The following is a 23,603-nucleotide window of genomic DNA, read 5'->3' on the forward strand; positions in this document are numbered from 1 at the left end:
GTGCCACACCAACCAATACACTAATTTCCTTTGTCTGGTGGCCTGCCTCCTTTAGAGCAATGATCTGGGATATGATTTCACTCGATAGTTCACGGGTAGGTGCCATAACAAAGTTTTAAAGGCCAAAACACTGCGGGACACTCGATAAAAAATGGCGCAATTTGAGAGGGACACTCGGCGGAGTTCCTCTCTCTCAGGCAGCCCGTGGGCGACTGAGGCGGGAACCAACCAGCGTGTCGGAAGGCCTCAGGCTACCGTGACGTCATGCTCGGAGCTCAAACTTGTGGCTCAATTCTTACCCCCAAAAATGGGTGATTCTTTTTGGGCCATAAGTATTGCGCGCCCGGCGGACAACGCTGAATACTTCTGACGAGTACTGTAGATAGTATTGAAAGTGTGCACAGCAGTGTTGATGTTTGTGATAGATGTGCTGTTTAATGTTTTGAAATGTTCTGTTTCAGTTGTGAAGACCTCCCAGTTGGCTCTGTTATAATTGGTGTATGTGTGTCTTGGCCAGCTGGGGTGATTCTGGTTTTGGCAGTGATGATGATTGGGAGGTGATCAGATCCTAGGGTTTTGACCACTCTCCAGGATTTTGTGGGGGCGAGGTTTGAGAAGCAAAAGGTTATGTCTGGGGATGATGGGAGGAAGAGGGCTTGGTGTGGGATATAGATGGGAGATTGTTCAGTATGAAAAGATGATCTGTCTGGGATTGTAGTACCAGCCCTCTGTCTGTGTCAGAGTTGTTGACTGCCAACGTCTTGGTACTGAAACCACCACCCAGGATGATGTTGGGTATGTCAGTGATGTGGTGTATTTGTGGAGAGTAATTGTGTGGTACTGTGGGGGACGACTGGTGGGGAATGTATGTGTTGGTGATTGTTATATGTGATTTGTTACCAGTGCATATTTTAATTGATTGTATTTCTGTTGTGGTGTCATGTGGGGGGAGAAGTGACTTTGTGTGTGCACTGGTATCTGAAAAGTTGATGGATTTGTGTACCAGGGTGATGAGTCCACCGCCACCGGCCCGGTCTTGTCGAAAGGTGGTGAAATTATGAAATGTAGGTGTTTTTCTGTGTTCTGTGTAGTTTTGTTTATTGTAAGATGGCAATGTGTACATTTGTTGTTTGATGAATTGTGTGAGTTATTGTTTTTTGGTGTTTATGCCATCAATGTTTAATGGAAGGATGTATATGTTGTGTGTGTGATGAGTGTTTGCTGCTGCAGCACAGGGGGGATGTGGTGGTGTGGGTGGAGGGGAAGGGGTAGGAGAAGGTAGTAATGGAGGTAAGGGTTGGGGCCGATTGGGATGTGGTGGAATGGGAGGGGTTAGGGGATTGGTGGTGTGGGAAGAATCAGTGGGTTAGGCTGAGGAGGTGTGGAGGAAGTAGGAGTAGGGTTGGTGGGGGGGGCTAGTGGGTGGGGGGAAGGAGCATAAAGAGCAGGCCCAGGCGTTTGTGTAATGTTTTCTGGATGCAAGTGTTGTGCAGGTGTAATGGGTCCAGCTCTTGCAGGACCTGCACTGAACTGAACCCTTTGTCTGTCGGTTCGACGTGACAGGTTTTGAGCATGTTGGACATATGTATTTGGTGGTGGGTCCTGGATTGCTCTCAACGTCCCTGGTTAGAAGTCGTCATCGAGAAATAACCACCGGGGAGTTATTTCACAGTGTAGAAAAAACGGTGTTGTTGTATGTGTTGTGCTGAAAGATGTGGTACTTGGCCACTCCCAGGTTCCGGGGGAGTTTGCAGTGGTTTGGCCCCCATGCTGTCCTCCTCTTCTGCTTCGACAACCTCTGGGGGGTAGGCCCACGGCGAAGATGCCACCACTCCAGGTTTATTGGTTATTATGCAAGCGCTATAAGTAGAGAATTTAAAATAAAAGATTTAACACTTCTGTCTTTCTTTCCTTCTTTCTTTCCCCTTCCTTCTGCCTGTAGGCGACTCTACACTGAGTGATGGGCCAAATGGTTTCCTGTACACCTGGAAACCATTTACTACGCTGGGTGGTAACCATATACAGCACCCTCACATCCAAGACGTAATATTGTCGCCTGAGGGTCCCGTCTAGGACATGAAACGACTTGGACCAACACAGGACCTTATGGAAAAAATTATTATTGTCACAAAATCTTCGAAAAGTGCCCCTAAAAAACATCAACCTAGATGTATTATGGCACCAAAATAAATTTCCTCACCTTGAAAATGTGTGTTTCTGAGCTTGTTATCTCCAGCTTAGTAGCTGTTATCTCCAGCTTAGTAGCTGTTATCTCCAGCTTAGTAGCTGAGGTAGACGGCAGTAGTTCAAGGGGTTAGCAGATGGCTTCCTGGCCATGGTTACGTAAGGAGAGGCAGTAACCTAGGAGCAAACACTGAGTGCAACATGTGGTAAGTGTGTCCACAACACTGGTGAGAGAGACAAAAACACAAGCCCCAACTGCTCATCACGTGAACAGATGCCAATATTTCATTGGACAACATCACAACCACATCACTCTCCTGGGCACGAAAACCATGTTGGATCGGGTGAGACCGTCATAGCTGTATTCTCCTCGGATTTGGGTTCCGTATTGGATGTATGCAGCTGTATTACAGCAATATATTGGATTATTATTTATGGTCTCCGTCTTGGACGTGAAACATCTTGGAGAAACCCGTTTTGGATGCAAGGGTACTGTAATCAAATTTTGGCACCTGGTGGTTTAGTGGGTAATTACGGCACTCCAACTGGACTGAGCCGGTGAAGGTTTATATCCATGGGATGGCTGGGGTTTATCACTCATGCAATGCCACTCAAGGATGAGTGAGGCTGGTCACTCACACCTTAAACATCAGGACCAATCTGCCTAGCCCCGGGCTCCTACACTCCTTGTGGGGCAATGTAGGACTGGCTGATGAAAATAAAGAGCTGCATCAATCAAAATTCATGATTATTTATTTACCCTGTGTAGAGTACAACTCTCTTGTGTGGGGGAGGTTCCCCAAACACAGCTCTTCTCAATAGGGTGAAGTTAAATGTTTTTCATCTTATTAACTCTCTTCCTCTTACCAGCTCCCTTCAACCACTCTCTCTTTGCCACACTTTTGCATCTTTATCTCTTTTCTATTGCTATTTCAATGGTCACTGCTCCTCTGAGCTCTCTGCTTGCATCCCTCCACCACTAGAGTGGGCACGTAGCAGCCATCTAGCAACAAACTCTCATCCCTTTTCTGTCCAACTCTCTAATGCAAGAGTTAACCACTACTCCCAGTCCTTCATGTATGCAACAGGTCATCTCTGGCACTGTCTCCCTCTGTCTGTTTTTCCTACTGTCTACAATCTCCAGTCTTTCAAACGCTCTGTGTCCAGGCATCTCAAAATGAATAGATCTTGAATTTGGCTCTCTGTTATTTTATTTTTGTTTTCTCTTGGGGGAAGCAATTCACAGGCCCCTTGCCTTTGATTCCTTCTTCCTTGCATATATATATATATATATATAAAATCATGACCATGTGACATATTATTAGCACAGTATATACTTAAGTTGGAGTCAGAGTTGTACTTGTAAAATTTCTGGAGTTGGAGTCGGAATCGGAGTCAGGAAATATTATTACCGACTCCAAAACCCAGGCATCAGTGATGGTACAACTGCATGGTGTTGGAGATCAAGCAGCACGTGAAATGCAGTGAAGTGAAATAACCAGATTAGGCAAGTTGGGAACTTGTTTTTTGACTTCAATGGGTGGTCGACCCTTGGCCAAAAATGTACTCCCACTCAATTCATGTTATAAATGGCTCATTATATGATAAATATCTAGAGGGGCACTCAATGGAGCGCATCTCCCCGATAAGGGCAACGTATTTCCAAACCACTCTTCATAATGGGTTTGGTTTTCTTATCGTTAATTAGGGTTTCACAAAAAGTGTTTTCTGGATCTAGACTCTGTAATAAGATCCAGAACAGCCCCAAAAGTTAATCAATTGTTCTATGGGACATGGGCTATCTACCCACCACATTTGGTCCAAATATCGCTCTTAGTTTTTGAGTAATCCTGTTAACAGACACACAAACTCACAAACAGGCAGGGGTGAACACAAACTCTCTTTGTCTGAAAGAATTATGCAATGGAGTTTTTCAAAAGCATCCCCATCATAAAATGAGGAGTCCTGTACAGTACTTACATTTAGGTATCAACAATATAGAACTAGCAACAGAATTCATGCCAATTTGTTTACAGTGATAGCCTGATTAGCCAGGCCATGTGGTGTGAAGGGGTGCCTGAATAGTATGATATAACTATTGATCCAGTGGAAACAAAACACAAGTACTGTTAGACTGATGATTTTTCTTTACCAAATGGGTGTGACAATTTCACCTATTTTATAAACAACTCATGATCTCAAGGTAAGTAATTTTGATACTTATGAAACACAGACAGTTAACTGCTGAACTGTGACAGCAAGAAGTGATTGACGACAAAATATTCCTATTTTGGGGTAGTTAAGGAAGTGGCCAAGTCATGCATGGATGTGTTTCCTGATGATCTCTCTGACTGGTTGCATTGTCTACCAACCATCACTCTGACTGGATGCAGTGTATCCCATATCAAAGCTATAGGAAACTTAATGAGTGAACAAAACCTAATCTAACCAAACCAAACAAAACCTATTCCAACATAACATCATTTGTGTTTGAGAGCCAGCATTCAAATTAAAATATGCACATCAGGAACATTAAATATGGCCACCTACTGGTGGACATTTGTGGAATATGTACGCATTCTAAATCCTCATGTGTAGCTTTCAGAGGTAAGTTTGTAAAGATGCCAAGTAGCTGTGCTAATTCAGGAACGATAACAAGTAACCTGTGAAAGACTCGTTTCAACAGAAAATATAGAAAGGCCATGCCCATTTCGTAAAGAATTAAAAGATTGATTTATAAATGGAATACATTTTTGTTTGTATCAGTACTCTCTCTTTCACACATACACACAAAAACAAAGAAAAGAAAGAGCAAATAAGAGCATCTCTCTGGTGGTGGATTCCCTTCCTTATCAATTGCCTCACCAAACTCCACTCAACCACCCTCGCGAGTGGGGTCATGAGTGGGGGGCATGGGTAGGAGGTAGACTCACTCCTGCTTACTTATGGATAGATTGCTGGCAATTGGGTGCTCAATGTTTAAACGGGAGCAATCGTATGGATAATTTTATGTATTACTATACAGTACTAGTGGTAGGTGATGGCGACCATCATCCACTCGATGTAGTGCTCCCTCTTCTTCCTTAGCCTTTATCATTCTTTTTCTGTGCCTGCCCTCCTCTCTTCCTATTTCTCCCATCTATCCTGTCACTTCTTATTGCTTTTCTTTCCTTTACAGGTGGCTGTACATTGAGTGACAAGCCAAATGGTTTCCTGTAAGCCAAGAAACCACTTACAATGCTCGGTGGTAACCATATAACCAAACCATACGTGCTCCCAACGTGTCAACAAGTGGGTTGGTGGAGGGTTAGTGCACCTCCCTGTAAAACAAATAACTCAAAGTCAAATGGCCACCCCTTACGGGATTATGGCGTCTGGCAATAGATAGATAGATAGATGGCAAAGGGCCCTGTGACCTCTACCCCCTACTAAACCTCGTTTGGAAAGAGGTAAAAGGCTGACAATTGATAGAGAGTGACGACGATCTTTCTGGTGAGTAAAACAGTGCAAGTGGAATTGTAAATAATGTGTAAACAGCAAGTGAAAGCAATGAATGTAAATATAAGTGAACAGTGGAAAATAGTTTTATAAGTTACTGCAAGTGACAGTGCATAACACAGCGTAAATAAAATAGAAATGTAAATACTGTAATGTAAATAAAATAGAGAATGTAAATAGAAATGTAAATGAGTAGTATTATAAGAATACGAGTATATATACTAGGAGTAATGAAAGTGAAGGTGAAAGTGACATTCACTCTCAATGCTAGTATACAGGACGAGAAAGTGAATGCTACGTATTTTACTGAAAGAGAAATTGAATCCCTACAGTGACAATAAACTACTATTACTGAAGGAAACTTATGGATAAAGACTGTAGATATATATAAGTTATATCCTACGTGTCAACAAGGGTTGGTGGAGGGTTAGTGCCCCTCCCCGTAAAACAAATAACTCAGTGTCAAATGGCCACCCTTTACGGGATTATGGCGTCTGGCAATAGATAGATAGATAGATAGTTATATAGTAATAGAAATATAAACTGTGAGTGTTTTTATGAATAATAAATGACAGAACACCAGCGGCGAATGATGTCAAGTGGGAAGGTCAAATGCCCTTGTAATTTTCATTGCTTTCACAGTTTTTTTTTTTTTTGGAGTATGGATTCCAAACTATTTGAGAATCATAGAATAGTGTTTCTAGTGATAATATCAGGCTGTGGTAATCATATTACGGGTTGTAGGGAAGTGTAAAGTGGAGACTTCGTTACCCAACTTCAGAGGTCTCCACAAGTCCTACAGTACTCGATGAAGGCTCAACAAACACCCCAGGAGAAAGCTGAAGGTATGTGCCATAAGCATATGTGATTTTAATATTCTAGGACTAATAACTGATTTTTGGCAAATATTTTTAGAGATTCTGTCGGAGCGTGAATATGCCCGCGGGAGCCGCAAGAAAAAGCAAAACAAGCCCGCGGTTAAGGGGTTAAGTACAAGTCCAAGAGCCAGGAGCCCACTTTCCGGACGGGACCACTTTCTGGACATGCGTTTGGCTCTATTAAATCAGAAAGTGGATTACTGTGTATATATATATATATATATATATATATATATATATACAGGTAACTAGCACGGAACACGTGGGTTTCGTTCCTACCGTGCCGCGTTAGGTGCGAAATCGCGTATATTTAAACTACTCCGTATTTTGCTCCCTAGACCCCCCAAATGTGTTGTTTTGCTGTTATCTGTCACTGGTAATCACTAGAAAGCACTTTAAGTGGTTAGAAGGTTTATTTAATGTTATAACTCACAAATACAGTACTCCAGAGCAAAACTTCAACACACAAATACTGTACGTAAACACAAGGAAACATTCCGACGCCGATCATAGGTAATCATATAAATCAGGTTAACTGGTACCAGTGCTTTAACTTACAAGTACATACCAGAAAAGTACATATTTAACTTAGAAATGCAGTACTGTGATATCGAATGATTTCAGTACATAATCTGTTAGGAATGGCTGGAAAAAAAAAATGTTATGAATACATTTTCACCTCTTTGATATATGTTTATGGTAGTTTCGAGTTATTTTTTACGTTATCGTTGTGCCCATGCTTGGAAAAGGGAGCGAAAGAGTTGAATTTTCAGTCCTAAATGAGAAAACTGCAAGTCCTCCAAGGCTAGACTCTGCCACAGGAGAATAAAGTGGAGGGTCATTCCGATCAGCAATAAGGAAGTTGTGTCACAACTTCCAGATCCCACACCACGAGAATGGCTAAAAATAGAATCGTAATGCAGTTTCAGAACTAACATTAAGTCTAATTATTATGAATACAGATACAAAGCAGAAATAAATACGTTTACAGACGGGGAAAACGTACTTCTTCCGTCATGTTCATCTTTATCATTTTACGTTCTTTATCATTTTACCTTGTTATTTTCGCAATATATATTGCTGTCTCGTAAACAGGGTGGTTGTTTGTGTTTTGCAAGGGAGGAAAAAGATTGTATTTTCTGTCTGGGTCGAGATAATGGGTGTAACTATGTGTGGTTAGGCATGGCCACGAGCGAAAAAATCGTACATCCACTCATCACGATAGCAGATGGTGAACTGACAGAGTGACAGATGATACATGAGAGGGTGAAGTCAAGGTCAGTCTCATGTCCCAGATTTTCGTTCACTTCCCGAAAGTTTTCACAGTTTTCTACACGTTGCATTGCATCAAATGATCCAAACCATTACAGCAAACCTGAGCAAAGAGGTAAAGATACCAAGACAAAAATGTATTTTTCTCTTATTATAAGTCTTTAACGAACAAACAAAAAAGGCAATATTCCGACGCCGATCATGGGTAATCATATAAATTAGATTAACTGGTTACAAGGCTTTATTTAATGCTTTAATTGCTTACAAGTACATACCAGAACAGTAAATATTTAACTTACAAATACAGTACTGTAGAAAAGCAGTACAGTAAGAGTTTAACGAACAAACAAAAAAGGCAATATTCCGACACCGATCATGGGTAATCATATAATTTGGGTTAACTGGTTACAAGGCTTTATTTAATTATTTAACTTTATTTAAGTGCTTACAAGTACAGTACATACGAGAACAGTAAATATTTAACTTACAAATACTGTACAGTACCGTGGAAAACACGAACAAATAAAAAAGGCAATATTCTGACTGGTTATAAGACTTTATTTCTTGCTTTAACGTTATTTAATAGTACTTTAAGTTGCACATAAACTTACCAGAACAGTACAGTACTGTAAATATTTAACTTACAAATACTGTGCTACTGTACTCGAGAATGTCTCACTCACTGAATAATTTCCCGCCTAGATCGTCATGTAATCAAAACAAACCGTGCGCTGCGGTGACGTTCGAGGATTTGATCTTTCAAAGGCCTCTCCTGCGTTAATTTGTAGTTTTCATAATGGTTCTTTAATCTTACGTTGTCTTATATATATCCCAGCCCTTACCGTGTATAATTGCGAGCGCGTTCCATGAGATCGTGTTCCGTGCGAGTTATATATATATATATATATATATATATATATAATGTTTGAATGTGTGTGTGTATGTGTGTGTGTGTGTGTATGAAAATTTTTGTGTAAATTACAAAATTTTGTGGTTCTATATGATAATTCTGTGTTTCTAATATGGCAACACTGACTATGACACAGAGAGGATGCCATTCACCTCCCAACTTCACTGTAGGGAATGGCTGGTGCTAATTTATCATTCTGACATATACTTTCGTAATTATTTTTTGTTCGTTTTTGAAGTATCCAACATGCATGCATGCATGTGTCTGCCTTGGTCACCTAATGGTGGCTCTCCATGCTGCTCAATATCTGGCAGCTTCCCTATTCAGTTCTTTATCCCTGAGGTCACATTCAATGACCTCGTCCCAGGTCTTTTTCGGTCTACCTCTCTCAACCCTACCCCTAACATTAACACTTCTCACTTTCTCCACCCAGTTATCATCCCTTGTTTGCTCCACATGCCCAGACCATCTCAATTCACCTCTCCTAATCACAATACCAATACTTTCCAGTCCCATCCTATCCCTCACTAGCTCCCCCGAGCCTCAAACTCAGGGATGCACTACACATCCACCTAATCACTGTCATTTCTGTACATCTGAGCCTGCGAATATCCTCTTCCTTTACTGCCCAAGTCTCACTACCATACAATATTACACTCCTAACACATGCTGCATACAAAGATCCTTTAGCTTGGAGGGAGAGCCCTCTCAATGTCAGGAGAGGCAACAGCTCCCTGAACTTCTTCCAAGCACTCCTCACTCTAGCCACAGAGCAGAACATTTTTATTGTTCTGTGTTACTGTCAGGTACCAAATTATTTTAATCAAGGAAAACCCTTCGATTTTGCACAAAATCAATTTTTGGCGGTCTTGTGGAATCTATCTTGTGTTAAATTGGTGTTCTACTGTATTATCATAAATACAGTACACTGTATACAAATAGTAAACTGAGCTTTCTGTGGGTCTGATATGCACACACATGACACTACCATGCCAAACGCATACGTAAGGTGTAAACACTGTCAGCTGATCACCTGCTAGCAAACATGAGGCAATGATGAAAGATTTGTATGTTCATGTATTTCCACTTTAAATAATTTTGTGCAACAATATAAATAATTCAATGCAAAATTATCATCCTAATTTAACCTTACCTATTTGATGCTATATTTGTGTTTGGTTAACCCCTTAACCGCGGGGCGTTACTTTCGTGACGCTCGGGAGCAAGGGATCATACTGCGGGGCGTCACTTTTGTGATTCTGTGTTATTTTGAATTCGTTCGGGCTTTCAAGTGGTGGCTTGTATCATCTATCAGTACTACCAGTGTCAAGCTATACTCAGTTCTGCTAATGTCACCTGTACTCCCATCCACTGTTGACAATTTAGACATTTTTCTCCTGTCCTTGACTCCCCCCCTCCTTACCTCCCCTCCATTACCCTCTCCTCCCGCCTGACCAGCTGTGCTGCGCTACACAAATCCTGGAAGGATTTATCCACTCATTTTATCCATTGAAATGTGCCCTTTGCCCTATTCTTATACAAAATAATATATAAAAGAAAGAGAAAAGCTAACTGATACTGCCATACATCTGGAATGGGCTAATTATCACCTGGCAACACCTCACATCCACTGTTTGCCAATTTTCCTTGTTTATTTCCCCTTGAAATATGCCGTATGACCTGTTCTCATAATAAAAAAATTATAAGAAAAGGAGGGAGAAGCCTAAGTGATATTTACATTCACCTGGAACTACCTAATTTATTATGTATTACCTAGATTTCCTGCCAATCATTTCATAGCATATATATTAGCAGCTGTCACCACGCTGACACTGGCAACCCTTCACTGCTCCTAGGCCACAGCATTACATTCAGTTTATTGTCGTCTTTCAAGGTGAAACCACGTCGGATTCGCGCCTGTCCAATTCGGCCGCTTTTTAGCCCCATGCAAAGGGCCCTGTGACCTCTACCCCTACTAAACCTCATGTGTAGGGGTAAAGGGCTAAATGACTCTGCTGTGGAACGTAAACTGGCTAATGTATCAATGATAATGACGGGCAGTGACTACGATCTTTCTGGTGACTCTAAAACAGTGCAAGTGGAAATGCAAATAATGTGTAAACAGCAAGTGAAAGCAATGAATGAAAATATAAATGAACAGTGGAAAATAGTTTTATAAGTTACTGCAAGTGACAGTGCATAACATACTGTAAATAAAATAGAAATATAAATACTGTAATGTAAATAAAATAGAAAATGTAAATAGAAATGTAAATAAGTAGTAATATAAGAATACGAGTACAGTATATATAATAGGAGGAATGAAGGTGAAAGTTTTGCTCTAGCATTTATGAATACTGAAAGTTTGAGTGTGAAAGTGACAGCTTCGATTTCTACGCTAGTATACAGTATGAGAAAGTGAATGGCTGGAGTGAAAATAAACTACTAGTACTGAAAGAAACGTATATCAATCTATCTATCCATTGCCAGACGCCTCAATCCCGTTTGAGGTGGCCACAAACAAATCACCTCCACGTCGCCCTGTCCCCCGCCATTTCACTGCCCTGCTCCCAACTCACACCCCCCTCTCTCATATACCTCTCCACTCCATCCCTCCATCTCATCCTCGGCCTCCCCCTCCCTCTTCCCCCCTCCACCTCACTCACATACACTCTCTTCGTCAGTCTTTCACCCTCCATCCTCTCCACATGGCCAAACCACCTCAGTGTGTTCCTCATAACGCTTCCTATCACATCCACATCCACACCACAACGCTCCTTTATATCCTCATTCATCAGCCTCTCTCTCCATGTGACTCCACAGGCTCCTCTTATATAACTCATTTCCACTGCTCTCACTCTTGACTTGTGTCCTTCCAACAGCGTCCAAGCTTCACTTCCATACGTTAGAGTTGGTATCACAATACTGTCATGTAGTAACTTTTCCACCTCCATGCTCACTTCCCTGTTTCTTATCACTGCTTTCAAAGAATCAGCAACCTTTCTTCCCTGCTGTACCCTTTCAAGCACTTCACCCTCCAAACCTCCATCCTTACTCATCACACTACCCAAGTACTTAAAAGTACTATACTCACATCTTCCAATTCCTCACCATCCAACCTCGCTGCACATTCACTGACTTCACCTCTCTCAAAGACCATCACTTTACTCTTCCCTAAATTCACCTTTAGATTCCGTTTCTTACACATTCTCCCAAACTCATCTACCAAGCCTTGCAGCTCCCCTTTGTCCTCACTCAACAACACAGTATCATCTGCAAATAACAGTACAGGGAGTTTCCAAACACTATCCTGATCACCAGGCCCACTCCAACATCCACTACCCTACCTTTTACCTCTTTTATTACCCCATCCATGTACAGACTGAACAACCATGGAGACATGACACATCCCTGTTTCAACCCAACCTTCGAGAAAAATTCACTTAGTTCACCATCCACATGCACTGCAGCCTTAGCACCATCATACATACTCTTCACAGCATTCAACAACTTCCCATCTACTCCATATATTCTTAATACTTTCCACAATCCTTGTCTATCCACCCTGTCATATGCTTTCTCCAAATCCATGAAAGCCACATACAACTTCTTTCCTTTCTCTAGAAACTTTTCCACTAAAGATCTAAGAATGAATATCCGATCTACACAACCTCTTCCCTTCCTAAAGCCTCCCTGTTCTTCTCCAATTAATTCCTCTGCTCTTTCTCTAACTCTGTCAATAAGTATCCTACCATACACTTTTCCTATTATACTAAGAAGATTACCACACACTTCTTTTTCCCCTTTTTCTTTGTATAAGGGAATAATTATACCTGACTTCCAATCCTCCGGGACTCTACCTTCCTCCCAGGCCAATCTGCACATCTTCCACATCCATTCTACTACTATCTCTCCCCCATGTTTCAGCATTTCACCACACACTCCATCAATTCCTGGGGCTTTCCCCAATTTAACTTTCTTCATTGCTTCCTCAACTTCTATCCTACTGATTTCTTCCTGTCTTCTCACCTCCCTCCTTCTCCCAGCCATTCCCCAGCCACTTATACTAGCATTACGTCCATCCTGTATGTTCAACAATTCCTTAAAGTGTTCTCTCCATCTGCTCACTTTTTCTCCCTTCTCCACTAGTAATCTACCATTTTTATCTTTCACTCCCCTGCTAACCTCACTTATAGATAAATATTGTATATATAAATAAGTGTAATAAAGTACAAGGAATATAAAGTGTGAGTGTGTTTATAAATAATAAATGACAGCTCAGCCTCAGAATACCATTGGGGAACCAGCATGGGAGAAAAGCTCGTATGCGCTCGTAATTTACATTGCTTTCACTGTTTTTTTTTTGGAATATGGATTCCAAACTACTTGAAATTCATAGAATAGTGTTTGTAGTTATAATATCAGGCAGTGGTAACCATATTATGGGGTATTGGGAAGTGTAAAGTGGAGACTTCGTTACCCAACTTCAGAAGTCTCCACAAGTCCTACGGTTGTCGATGAAGGCTCAACAAACATTCCAGGGGAAAGCTGAAGGTATGTGCCATATGCATATATAATTTTAATATTCTAGGACTAATAACTGATCTTTGGCAAATATTTTTAAAAAGTCAGTTGGAGTGCGAATATCCTTGCGGGACGGGCAAGGAGTGCAAAAACAACCCCGCGGTGTAGGGGTTAAGTTACTGCTGGTTCGTTTAGGTTAGACTGGGCTGTTTTGACAGATGGAGTTTGGTTTGGTTAAATGGTTAGGTTAGGTAACATTTTTTTTTTTTAGGTTAGACAATTAAGATCAGGAAAGGCTAACATATGAATAAGATAGGTTAGGCCTGTAATAATAAATTTCAGTAGATTGGAAGTCAGGTATAATTATTCCCTTGTACAAAGGAAAAGGGGAAAAAGAAGTGTGTGATAATCATAGGGGCATTTGTCTTCTTAGTATAATAGGAAAAGTGTATGGTAGGATACTTACTGACAGAGTTAGAGAAAGAACAGAGAAATTAGTTGGAGATGAACAGGGAGGCTTTAGGAAGGGAAGAGGTTGTGTAGATCAGATATTCATTCTTAGATCTTTAGTGGAAAAGTTTCTAGAGAAGGGAAAGAAGTTGTATGCGGCTTTCATGGATTTGGAGAAAGCATATGACAGGGTGGATAGACAAGGATTGTGGAAAGTGTTATGAATATATGGAGTAGATGGGAAGCTGCTGAATGCTGTGAAGAGTATGTACAATGGTGCGAAGGCAGCAGTGAGTGTGGATGGTGAACTAAGTGAATTTTCCTCTTTGAAAGTTGGGTTGAAACAGGGATGTGTCATGTCTCCATGGTTGTTCAATCTGTACATGGATGGGGTAATAAAAGAGGTACAAGGTAGGGTAGTGGATGTTGGAGTGACCCTGGTGAGAGAGGATAGTGTTTGGAAACTCCCTGTACTGTTGTTTGCAGATGATACTGTGTTGTTAAGTGAAGACGAAGGGGAGCTGCAAGGCTTGGTGGAGGATAAGTTTTAGAAACGGAATCTAAAGGTGAATGTAGGGAAGAGTAAAGTGATGGTCTTTGAGAGAGGTGAAGTCAGTGAATGTACAGCAAGGTTGGATGGTGAGGAATTGGAAGATGTGAGTACAGTACGTTTAAGTACTTGGGTAGTGTGATGAGTAAGGATGGAGGTTTGGAGGGTGAAGTGCTTGAAAGGGTACAGCAAGGAAGAAAGGTTGCTGGTTCTTTGAAAGCAGTGATAAGAAACAGGGAAGTGAGCATGGAAGTGAAAAAGTTGCTACATGACAGTGTTGTGATACCAACTGTAACGTATGGAAGTGAAGCTTGGATGCTGCTGGAAGGACACAAGTCAAGAGTGAGAGCAGTGGAAATGAGTTATTTAAGAGGAGCCTGTGGAGTCACATGGAGAGACAGGCTGGCGAATGAGGATATAAAGGAGCGTTGTGGTGTGGATGTGGATGTGATAGGAAGCGTTATGAGGAACACACTGAGGTGGTTTGGCCATGTGGAGAGGATGGAGGGTGAAAGACTGACGAAGAGAGTGTATGTGAGTGAGGTGGAGGGGGGAAGAGGAAGGGGGAGGCCGAGGATGAGATGGAGGGATGGGGTGGAGAGGTATATGAGAGAGGGGGGTGTGAGTTGGGAGCAGGGCAGTGAAATGGCGGGGGACAGGGCGACTTGGAGGCGATTTATTTGTGGCCACCCAAAACGGGATTGAGGCGTCTGGCAATAGATAGATAGACAGATAGATAGACTTGTCTCCATGTCTCCATGGTTGCTCAATCTGTATATGGATGGGGTTATAAAAGAGATACAAAGTAGGGCAGTGGATGTTGGAGTGGCCCTAATGAGAGAGGACAGTGTTTGGAAACTCCCTGTACAGTCACTGCTTGTTTTATGATGGGGTTACGTCAGGTCATACCTTAACGTATGATGATTTTATCATAAATCGGGAGATTGAAACACATTATAAAAGAGGGGTTACATCAACTCAACTTTCCAAAGTCACCAATCCAAGACTGAAACAAAAATGACAATCCACCTTAATTACTTCCTGTGTCAGTCCAAGTTGTCTCCAAGACCAAAACAAACACTATCACACCAAAACAGTCAGCGTTACTCACATACAGTAAATCATTGGAACAACACAACAAACACACTTGCGCAACGTTGGCCTAATGCTACACGATGTACAGGCCTACAGTAGCATGATGCTTGGCTGAGACGTGACAACAGCTAGGGGGCACACGTAAACGAGTGGAAAAGACAGGGCTTTGAAGGGGTGGCGGGCCCGCAACTGAACCAAAACAATGCTCTGCACGCTGAGGCCGCCATCTTGCCTGAGACAAGTGACGGTCACCTTGCGTGTACCTGGTGCTTTGTACAAAATTTTCCGATGGCAATATCGTTATAGCAGGAAATTTATCATAAATTAGATTTTGGGGTGGAAGTTTTCTACTATCGTTGTAGCGAATTATTGTATATCAAATCAATGTAAAACGAGTAGTGACTACTCTTGTTTCCAGATGATACTGTATTGTTACGTGAAGACGAAGGGGAGCTGCAAGGCTTGGTGAATGAGTTTGGGAAAGTGTGTAAGAAGTGGAATCTAAAGGTGAATGTAGGGAAAAGTAAATTTATGGTCTTCGAGAGTAGGGTGAAGTCAGTGAATGTACAGTGAGGTTGGATGATGAGGAAATGGAAAATGTGAGTATGTTTAAGTACATGGGTAGTGTGATGAGTAAGGATGGAAGTTTGGAGGGTGAAGTGTTTGAAAGGGTACAACAAGGAACAAAGGTTGCTGGTTCCTTGAACGCAGTGATAAGAAACAGGGAAGTGAGCATGGAAGTGAAAAAGTTATTACATGACAGTATTGTGATACCATCTCAAATGTATGGAAGTGAAGCATGGATGTTGCTGGAGAGACACAAGTCAAGAGGGAGAGCAGTGGTAATGAGTTATTTGTGAGGAGCCTGTGGAGTCACATGGAGAGACAGACTGACAAATGATGATGTGAAGGAGTGTTGTGGTGTGGATGTGGATGTGATAGGAAGCATTAGGAGAAACACACTGAGGTGGTTTGACCATGTGGAGAGGATGAAGAGTGAGAGACTGATGAGGAGAGTGTATTTGAGTAAGGTGGAGGGGAAGAGAGGGAGGGGTAGGCCAAGGATGAGATGGAGGGATGGAGTGAAGAGGTATATGAGAGAGGGGGGTGGGAATTGGGAGTGGGGCAGTGAAATGGTAGGGGACAGGGTGACGTGGAGGCGACTTGTTTGTGGCCACCCTGTATTAAGGGATTAAGGTATCTAGCGATAGACTGATAGATACAGAGATCTGAGTAGGTTATACAAAGTCTGCCATTATGCTTGATAAACATACACCAGTGAATCAGGGTGAATGAACGCTGACATAAAGAACAATGAAATCACCAGTAAACAAATATTTACCATCATGAATTTGAGACAGTGTGTAGGAGGAGGAAGCTGAAAGTTAATGTAAACAAAAGTAAAGTTATGGTGTTTGAGAGGAATGAAGTCACAGAGTGTACAGTGAGGTTGGATGGTGAGGATATGGAGAATGTGAGTGCATTCAAGTACTTGGGTAGTGTGATGAGTAAGGATGGAACTTTGGGGGATGAAGTACGTGAAAGGGTACAGCAGGGAAGAAAGGTTGTTGGTACACTGAAAGCAGTGATGAGAAATAGGGATGTGAGTATGGAAGTTAAGAAGTCACTGCATGATGGTATTGTGATCCCTACCCTGACGTATGGAAGCGAGGCGTGGACCTTGCAAGAGGGGAACAAGTCAAGAGTGAGAGCAGTGGAGATGAGTTGCTTGAGAGGAGCATGTGGAGTGACGTGAAGGGACAGGTTGACGAATGAAGAAGTGAAGGAACGTTGTGGGGTAGATGTGGATGTGGTTGAAAGGATTAGGAGAAATACACTGAGGTGGTTTGGACATGTGGAGAGAATGGAGAATGAAAGACTAACTAAGAGGGTGTATGTAGGTGAGGTGGAGGGAGGGAGAGGGAGGGGTAGACCGAGGATGAGGTGGAGGGATGGAGTTGAGAGGTATATGAGGGAGGGGGGGTGAGTTGGGGGGAGGGTAGTCAAATGGTGGGTGACAGAGTGACTTGGAGGCGTTTTGTCTGCGGCCACCCTTTGCGGGATTAGGGCGTCGGGCTATAGATAGATAGAAAATTATTAGAATAATACAGAAAACAACCAGGGAGAAGAGGTAGTGAATCAATACAGTATTTCTACTGCTTACACTAACATGAGGAAGTCTGTGACCATAAGTGGATGGCTTGGTTGTAAACACAGGCTGGTCAAACCAACATCAGTTGTATACTACTCCATGACTTTTGAAATTATTTGGGTATATTATCTTTAATGATATTAATACTATATGTTACAAGTTTATGAAGCACAAAACTGACCTTTACAATTTGTATAACTGAAAATATTAGCATGCATTTATCTCTGATTACTGCTATTCATGACTTCGGGGTGTGGGCAATGCTTTGTGAAACACTCCAGCCATGATGGTGTGGGCCAATGAAAAGCATCTATTCAGGGTTATAAGGCCCTGGCCAATGAAAACAGCTCACTCATGTGATGATGTCATAGACTGATATGTTGGGACACTGTTTGTGTGTCTTGGGCTTGGCCCAGCTCAGCTATGCAAGATTTTTTTTTTTTTTTTTTTTTTTTTTACCAGGCTGAAAAAAAAGCACTACTCAGCATGAGTGTAGATTTTCATCTCACAGTGACAACAAAAGCCCTAAAAATTATCACAGGCTGCACAGCTACAACACACACAGACCACCTACATCAGGAAACCAAAGTCCTCAAAGTCAAGGGTCACCTAGACATGAAAGGCACCCAAATTCTCGCCGAAGCCTCCACAAACCCACAACATCCACTACACTACATGGCAGCACATCCACACATACCATGGAACATCAAAACAACACTCAGCACACGATATCAAACACAAACACAGTACTGTCATCTCTCTAAACGATATCATACACAAATACAGGTCTGTCATCTCTCCCCCCTCGCCCACCTCAGACCAGGTTCCAGAAGCATATCCATACTTAAATCACTCGCCGCTCCATTCAGCCACTTAAAGACAACACACAGCTGCATGCACAGCCTCCTGATATCCACCCTTCAGAATCCTATCTCCCTCGTCAGGACAGGGTCCACCTGGCCAGGCTGAGATGTGGGCATCATCCAGCCCTCTTGAGTTACCAAAAGAAGCTGGATGACTCCATCGCTCATGACTATCCAAAATGTATATCAAGCAACTTATGGAAGACTGCATTGCACACAATCACCTACGCCAACAACACAACATACACTCCCTGAGAGCTCTGTGGGAAAGCTTGGTCTCGGCTATGGCCTTCCTTAGGGACTTGGGGCTGTTCGGACAAACTGCAAGGGAACAACTACTACCCTTATAACCATGTGTGCTATAACCAAAGGATCACAGTACATTTCAGCAAACTGAACTTTTAATGCTGCATAAATTGAATTGTTTTCACCACTGACTATCTGGTGGCTGTATACAATATATTTGTTTGCCATGTAAACAGACTCTGTTCAGACAAAGTCTGTGTGTGTGTGTGTTTGTGTGGGGGGGAGGGGGAAGGCCCACCATATGATACTTACTTTCATTAGGTGTGCTGGTGCACTGGACAATCCACCAAAACCAATCTTAACTCCTGAAGAGAACTCTATTGGCTTGTTAACTGCCAGAGCTGCATCCTGTTCTCTCTTCTTTTGAATTTCACGTTTCTGTTCTTCCTTCAGTCTATCTGCATGAGTCTGAACAATGAGTGATGCATCCCCTTCTGAAGCCATTAAATCCTGAAAAGAGAAGTGCACTGCATTAGAACATCTATTTAAAAAATCTTGCTGTACAATATAACATGCCTTTCCATGCCTACAAAACAACTGTTAGAGTTTTCTGAGCAATAAGACCAAGAATTATAGCATTTGCCATCAGTAACTGCCATAAATAAGAATCCTGGTAGTAATAGAGCCACATCAACATGAACATTATGGGGAAAAAATGCCATAACATCATTCTGCTTTTAGTTCTGTCAGATCTGCCTGTGGCTTTTAACACACTATGGTCTGTCTATTTTATGAAGCGCGTTTAGGCGTTGGCCCTCTTGGGAATTTCCTAGGCCGCCTCTCTGCCAAACGTGTACACCTCTCTGTCTCATGTCAGCTATTTACTACTTTAAAATGAAGTTACTACATGACAGTATTGTGATACCAACACTAATGTATGGAAGTGAAGCTTGGATGTTGCTAGAAGGACACAAGTCAAAAGTGAAAGCAGTGGAAATGAGTTATTTAAGAGGAGCCTGTGGAGTCACATGGAGAGACAGGGTGACAAATGAGGATATAAAGGAGCATTGTGGTGTGGATGTGGATGTGATAGGAAGCGTTAGGAGGAATGCACTGAGGTGGTTTGGCCATGTGGAGAGGATGGAGGGTGAAAGACTGACGAAGAGAGTGTATGTGAGTGAGGCGGAGGGAGGAAGAGGGAGGGGGAGGCCGAGGATGAGATGGAGGGATGGGGTGGAGAGGTATATGAGAGAGGGGGGTGTGAGTTGGGAGCAGGGCAGTGAAATGGCGGAGAACAGGGCGAGGTGGAGGCGATTTGTTTGTGGCCACCCCGAACGGGATTGAGGCATCTGGCAATAGATAGATAGAAATGAAGTTTATTTACTGTATATATATATTTAATTCTCTAATAAGGCTATATAGTGTTATAAATGTCTCTTTTTTTCTAGTAATAACAATGACTTTTTATAAATACCACATCACTTGGCAACGTTGCTTTCCAGCATTGCCACGCTTGTAAGGGTAGAGTGACCGTGTTAATCCAGGTCATTTCCACTCTGGCCGCCACCTGAGATGGATGCTCTTACTCCTGCTACTTGCTCTCGTGTGCTCCACAGTAGAGAAAAAGAACTTATTTACAACGTAAATAAGTATTTTTTAGAAGAGAAGGCAAACAGAGGACATGTAATTGTTCCCTCAAAAGCTGTTGATTAGGTCTCCTGAGGAAAACCTCTTTAAAAAAAAAAAAAAAAAAAAAAAAACGCACCTTGACTTTTACCTCAAAGGTGGTGTGGAAAAAAAGTCTAAATTATAGAGAACAAAATAAAACATCATACTTAAAGGAAAGTATCACATTCATAAGAAAAACATAATGTTGACAGACAGACAGTAACATAGAGAGAGAGAGGAGGGAAAGGGAATGGAGATAAGAGTGATAGGCAGACAGCGAGGGAGGGAGGTTGGAGAGGCCAGAGATAAGGGTGAAAAGGCAAGACGGAGGGAGGGAGGGAGGGAATGTGGTGGAAATTGAATAGGAGTGCAACAAGACAGTCACGAGACTTTTCCTCAACCTCAGAGGTGGTGTGGAAAATAAATCGAAATTATAAACCACAAATAAAATATCATACTTTATGGAGAAAATCATAGTCATAAAAAAAATAATGTTAGAGAGAGAGAGAGAGAGAGAGAGAGACAGTCAGTCAGGAGACTTTTCCTCAAATTCTAATAATTTATAAAACCATATAGACTTTTTATAGAAATAAATCCACAAAAAATGCAATTTCTATATGCAGAGAGAGAGAGAGAGAGAGAGAGAGAGAGTGGTGTGCTGGGAGGGAGGGTTGTCATTTACGCCTTGTTTCTAATCCGATTAAATTGCCCAGTACAAAGTATGGCAACACTGTGGGACGGGGATTCCCCAGGAGAGACAACGCTCAAACGCTCTTCATAAAATAGACGGACCATAGATCATGAATTATTGTTGGGTTGCATTTTTATGCTGTTTGTGATAATGCTCTTTTGCTTCCTAAATTTTGCCTGTCAGACAGATCACATGACGGCAGTGGACCACAATGGCTTGGACTAGTTTCCCTTCTCACTGGAGTCCCTCAAGAATCATTTTTAGGTCCAATTCCCTTTACAGTTTATATTAGTAATTTGTCATCTACCTGATGCCTATGACTGTGTCCTAACATATTTAACCTGATGACACTCAGCTTTTTGTTAAGATACAAAATACTGATGATCTATCTATCTATGTATAGCCGGACACCATAATTCCATAACGGGTGGTCATTTGTCTTTCAGTTGTTTGTTTTATGGGGAGGGGCACTAACCCTCTGCCAACCCACTTGTTGAGACGTATGGAATGTGTGTCGGTTGGTTATATGGTTACCACCCTGTGCTGTAAATGGATTCCTGGATTACGGGAAACCATTAGGCTTGTCACTCAATGTAAAGCCACCTGAAAGGGAGAGATGTGTAATAAAATGTGACAGGAAAGATGGGAGAAATAGGAAGAAAGGAGGGCAGACACATAAAAAGAATGATAAAGGTGAAGGAAGAAGTAGGCAGCACTACACTGAGTAAGTGGATAATTGTCACCACCACCTACCACAGTATACTATGAATACAGTAAAATGGAATCCCTATTGTTTGATATTAAGATCTGGATGACAAAGATGAGACTTAAACTGAATGACTGCGATACAGAGATCACAAACAAACAAACAAAAGGGGAATGATGCTGATAATGCCGACTTTGAACAATGAAGATCGCAACTTCTTCCAGTCAGTTCTGTACGCAATTTGGGTGCATATTTTAATTCAACGCTACAGTGCAAAGAACACATTAAACAAGTTGTCATAAGTAGCAAAACACATCAAAAACCTATACTGTACAGTAATCTCTCAATTATATGGACAACCATTACATGGACCATTCATTATCTGTATGCTGTGCTCTGGCTGTATTAAACCATTAACTGAACAGTTTTTCCATCTGGATAAAATTGTAGGGTCCGACTGAAAATTATGGTCGCGTGAAAAAAATTTGCCCGATCGGGTGGGAATAGCCCCACAGCACCACTGCGTCTGGGTAGTTTGTTCATTCAACGTTCACCGGAGACCCTCCTCGCTCACCCTCAGTTCCCACGTATCGTCTCCTTGGTGAGCAGCTCTTCCTGGACAGTTGTTATGGCGGTGACCTGGCCCGCTCAATCCTTGACTGACTCAGACTCACACGAAGCTACTACTTGGGATTTACTCTGCAGTGCAACAGCTTTGCTAGCCACAATACAACAGTTAGAGACAAGGAGGTTGCAGGTTATTCAGCACGATGCCCAGTACAGAACTGTGAGAGTTAATGTTGATTTTATTCTAACTTACTGTACTGCACCATGATTTTATTCCACTGTACCACTATGTTTTGTGTCCCCACTTCATTTTTCTTGTGCAGCAGTTCTTTTTTCATGTTTTCATGTCACTGAAGGGTATGGCCCTGCAGTGGTGATTGCTTGTCTGTGGTTGATGGGTCTGCTTGCCAATGGTAATTTCTTAGCTGTGGATTATAGGTCCGCTTGAACCGATAATGTTAAACAACAGGAACAACTGTTATATGATGTACTGTAGTGGCTTTTTACACTGGCTTCCAAAGTTAGGTTATGTATGAATAGGGGCCAGGAGAGAACTCCATTATCTGGATGGAGCCATTACCCGGATATGCCTTTGGCTCTGCTACGCTGGAAAATCGGGAGATTACTGTACACCCATACCCTGATTTCTGATGCAGTGATAACCAACAATTCGCTAGACCAAACAAAAGAAATGGGGGAACATTCCCACAATCCGAATAGCCTTCGATTCGCTTGTATAAACACTCCATCCCTTCATAGGTTTCAAAAGAGTATGTCTGAAAGGGAAGTGATGGTGCACACAACTCGTGCTGTCCTCCCTCCATCCCCTCTTTTCACCCCTTATCCCTCCTCCATCCCACACCATGCTCAGCACTGCCAGGCATGTCTCTCCATCCCACCGCCCTCCCCTAACCCCAGTTGTCAAACTCCCCATCCCCCCAGACTCCCCCGTCCCAGCCTGTCTCCCAAGTGTGTGTGTGTATTTACCTAATTGCCTAATTGTATTTACCTAATTGTGATGTACAGGAAATGAGCTACGCTCGTGGGGTCCCGTCTCCGTTTCTCAATAAGTCAAATTTAGCTTTTAACTCGTTTAAGTTTTTAGACTGGACGATCTCTTTGTCCAGGCTATTCCACAGGTCTATACACCTATAAGGAAAACTATATTTCTTGATATCCTTCAAGCAGCTTGGCTTCTTTAGTTTCATCCGGTGTCCTCTTGTTACTCTCTTATCCCATAAAAACAGATCTTCTTTGTCAATTTTATCTACTCCCATCATGGTCCTGAATACTGCAATCATGTCGCCTCTCTTTCTTCTTTCTTCTAAGGAAGGCAACTCCAGCTTTTC

The 23,603-nt window shown here is 42.1% G+C and overlaps 1 protein-coding gene across 1 annotated transcript in view; it reads right to left on the reverse strand.

Moving 5' to 3' along the window:
* Positions 1–23,603, reverse strand: part of Mat1 (CDK-activating kinase assembly factor) — a 246,354-nt gene that overhangs the window by 24,903 nt on the left and 197,848 nt on the right. Inside the window, exon 5 of the mRNA XM_080286620.1 lies at positions 18,935–19,132. Coding sequence (XP_080142746.1) covers positions 18,935–19,132 — 198 coding nt within the window. The remainder of the gene's footprint in view (positions 1–18,934; positions 19,133–23,603) is intronic.

Source organism: Coenobita brevimanus, chromosome 112 (genome assembly GCF_032717465.1).
Source record: "Coenobita brevimanus isolate Jiangsu-jjx chromosome 112, ASM3271746v2, whole genome shotgun sequence".
Taxonomy (NCBI): Eukaryota; Metazoa; Arthropoda; class Malacostraca; order Decapoda; family Coenobitidae; genus Coenobita; species Coenobita brevimanus.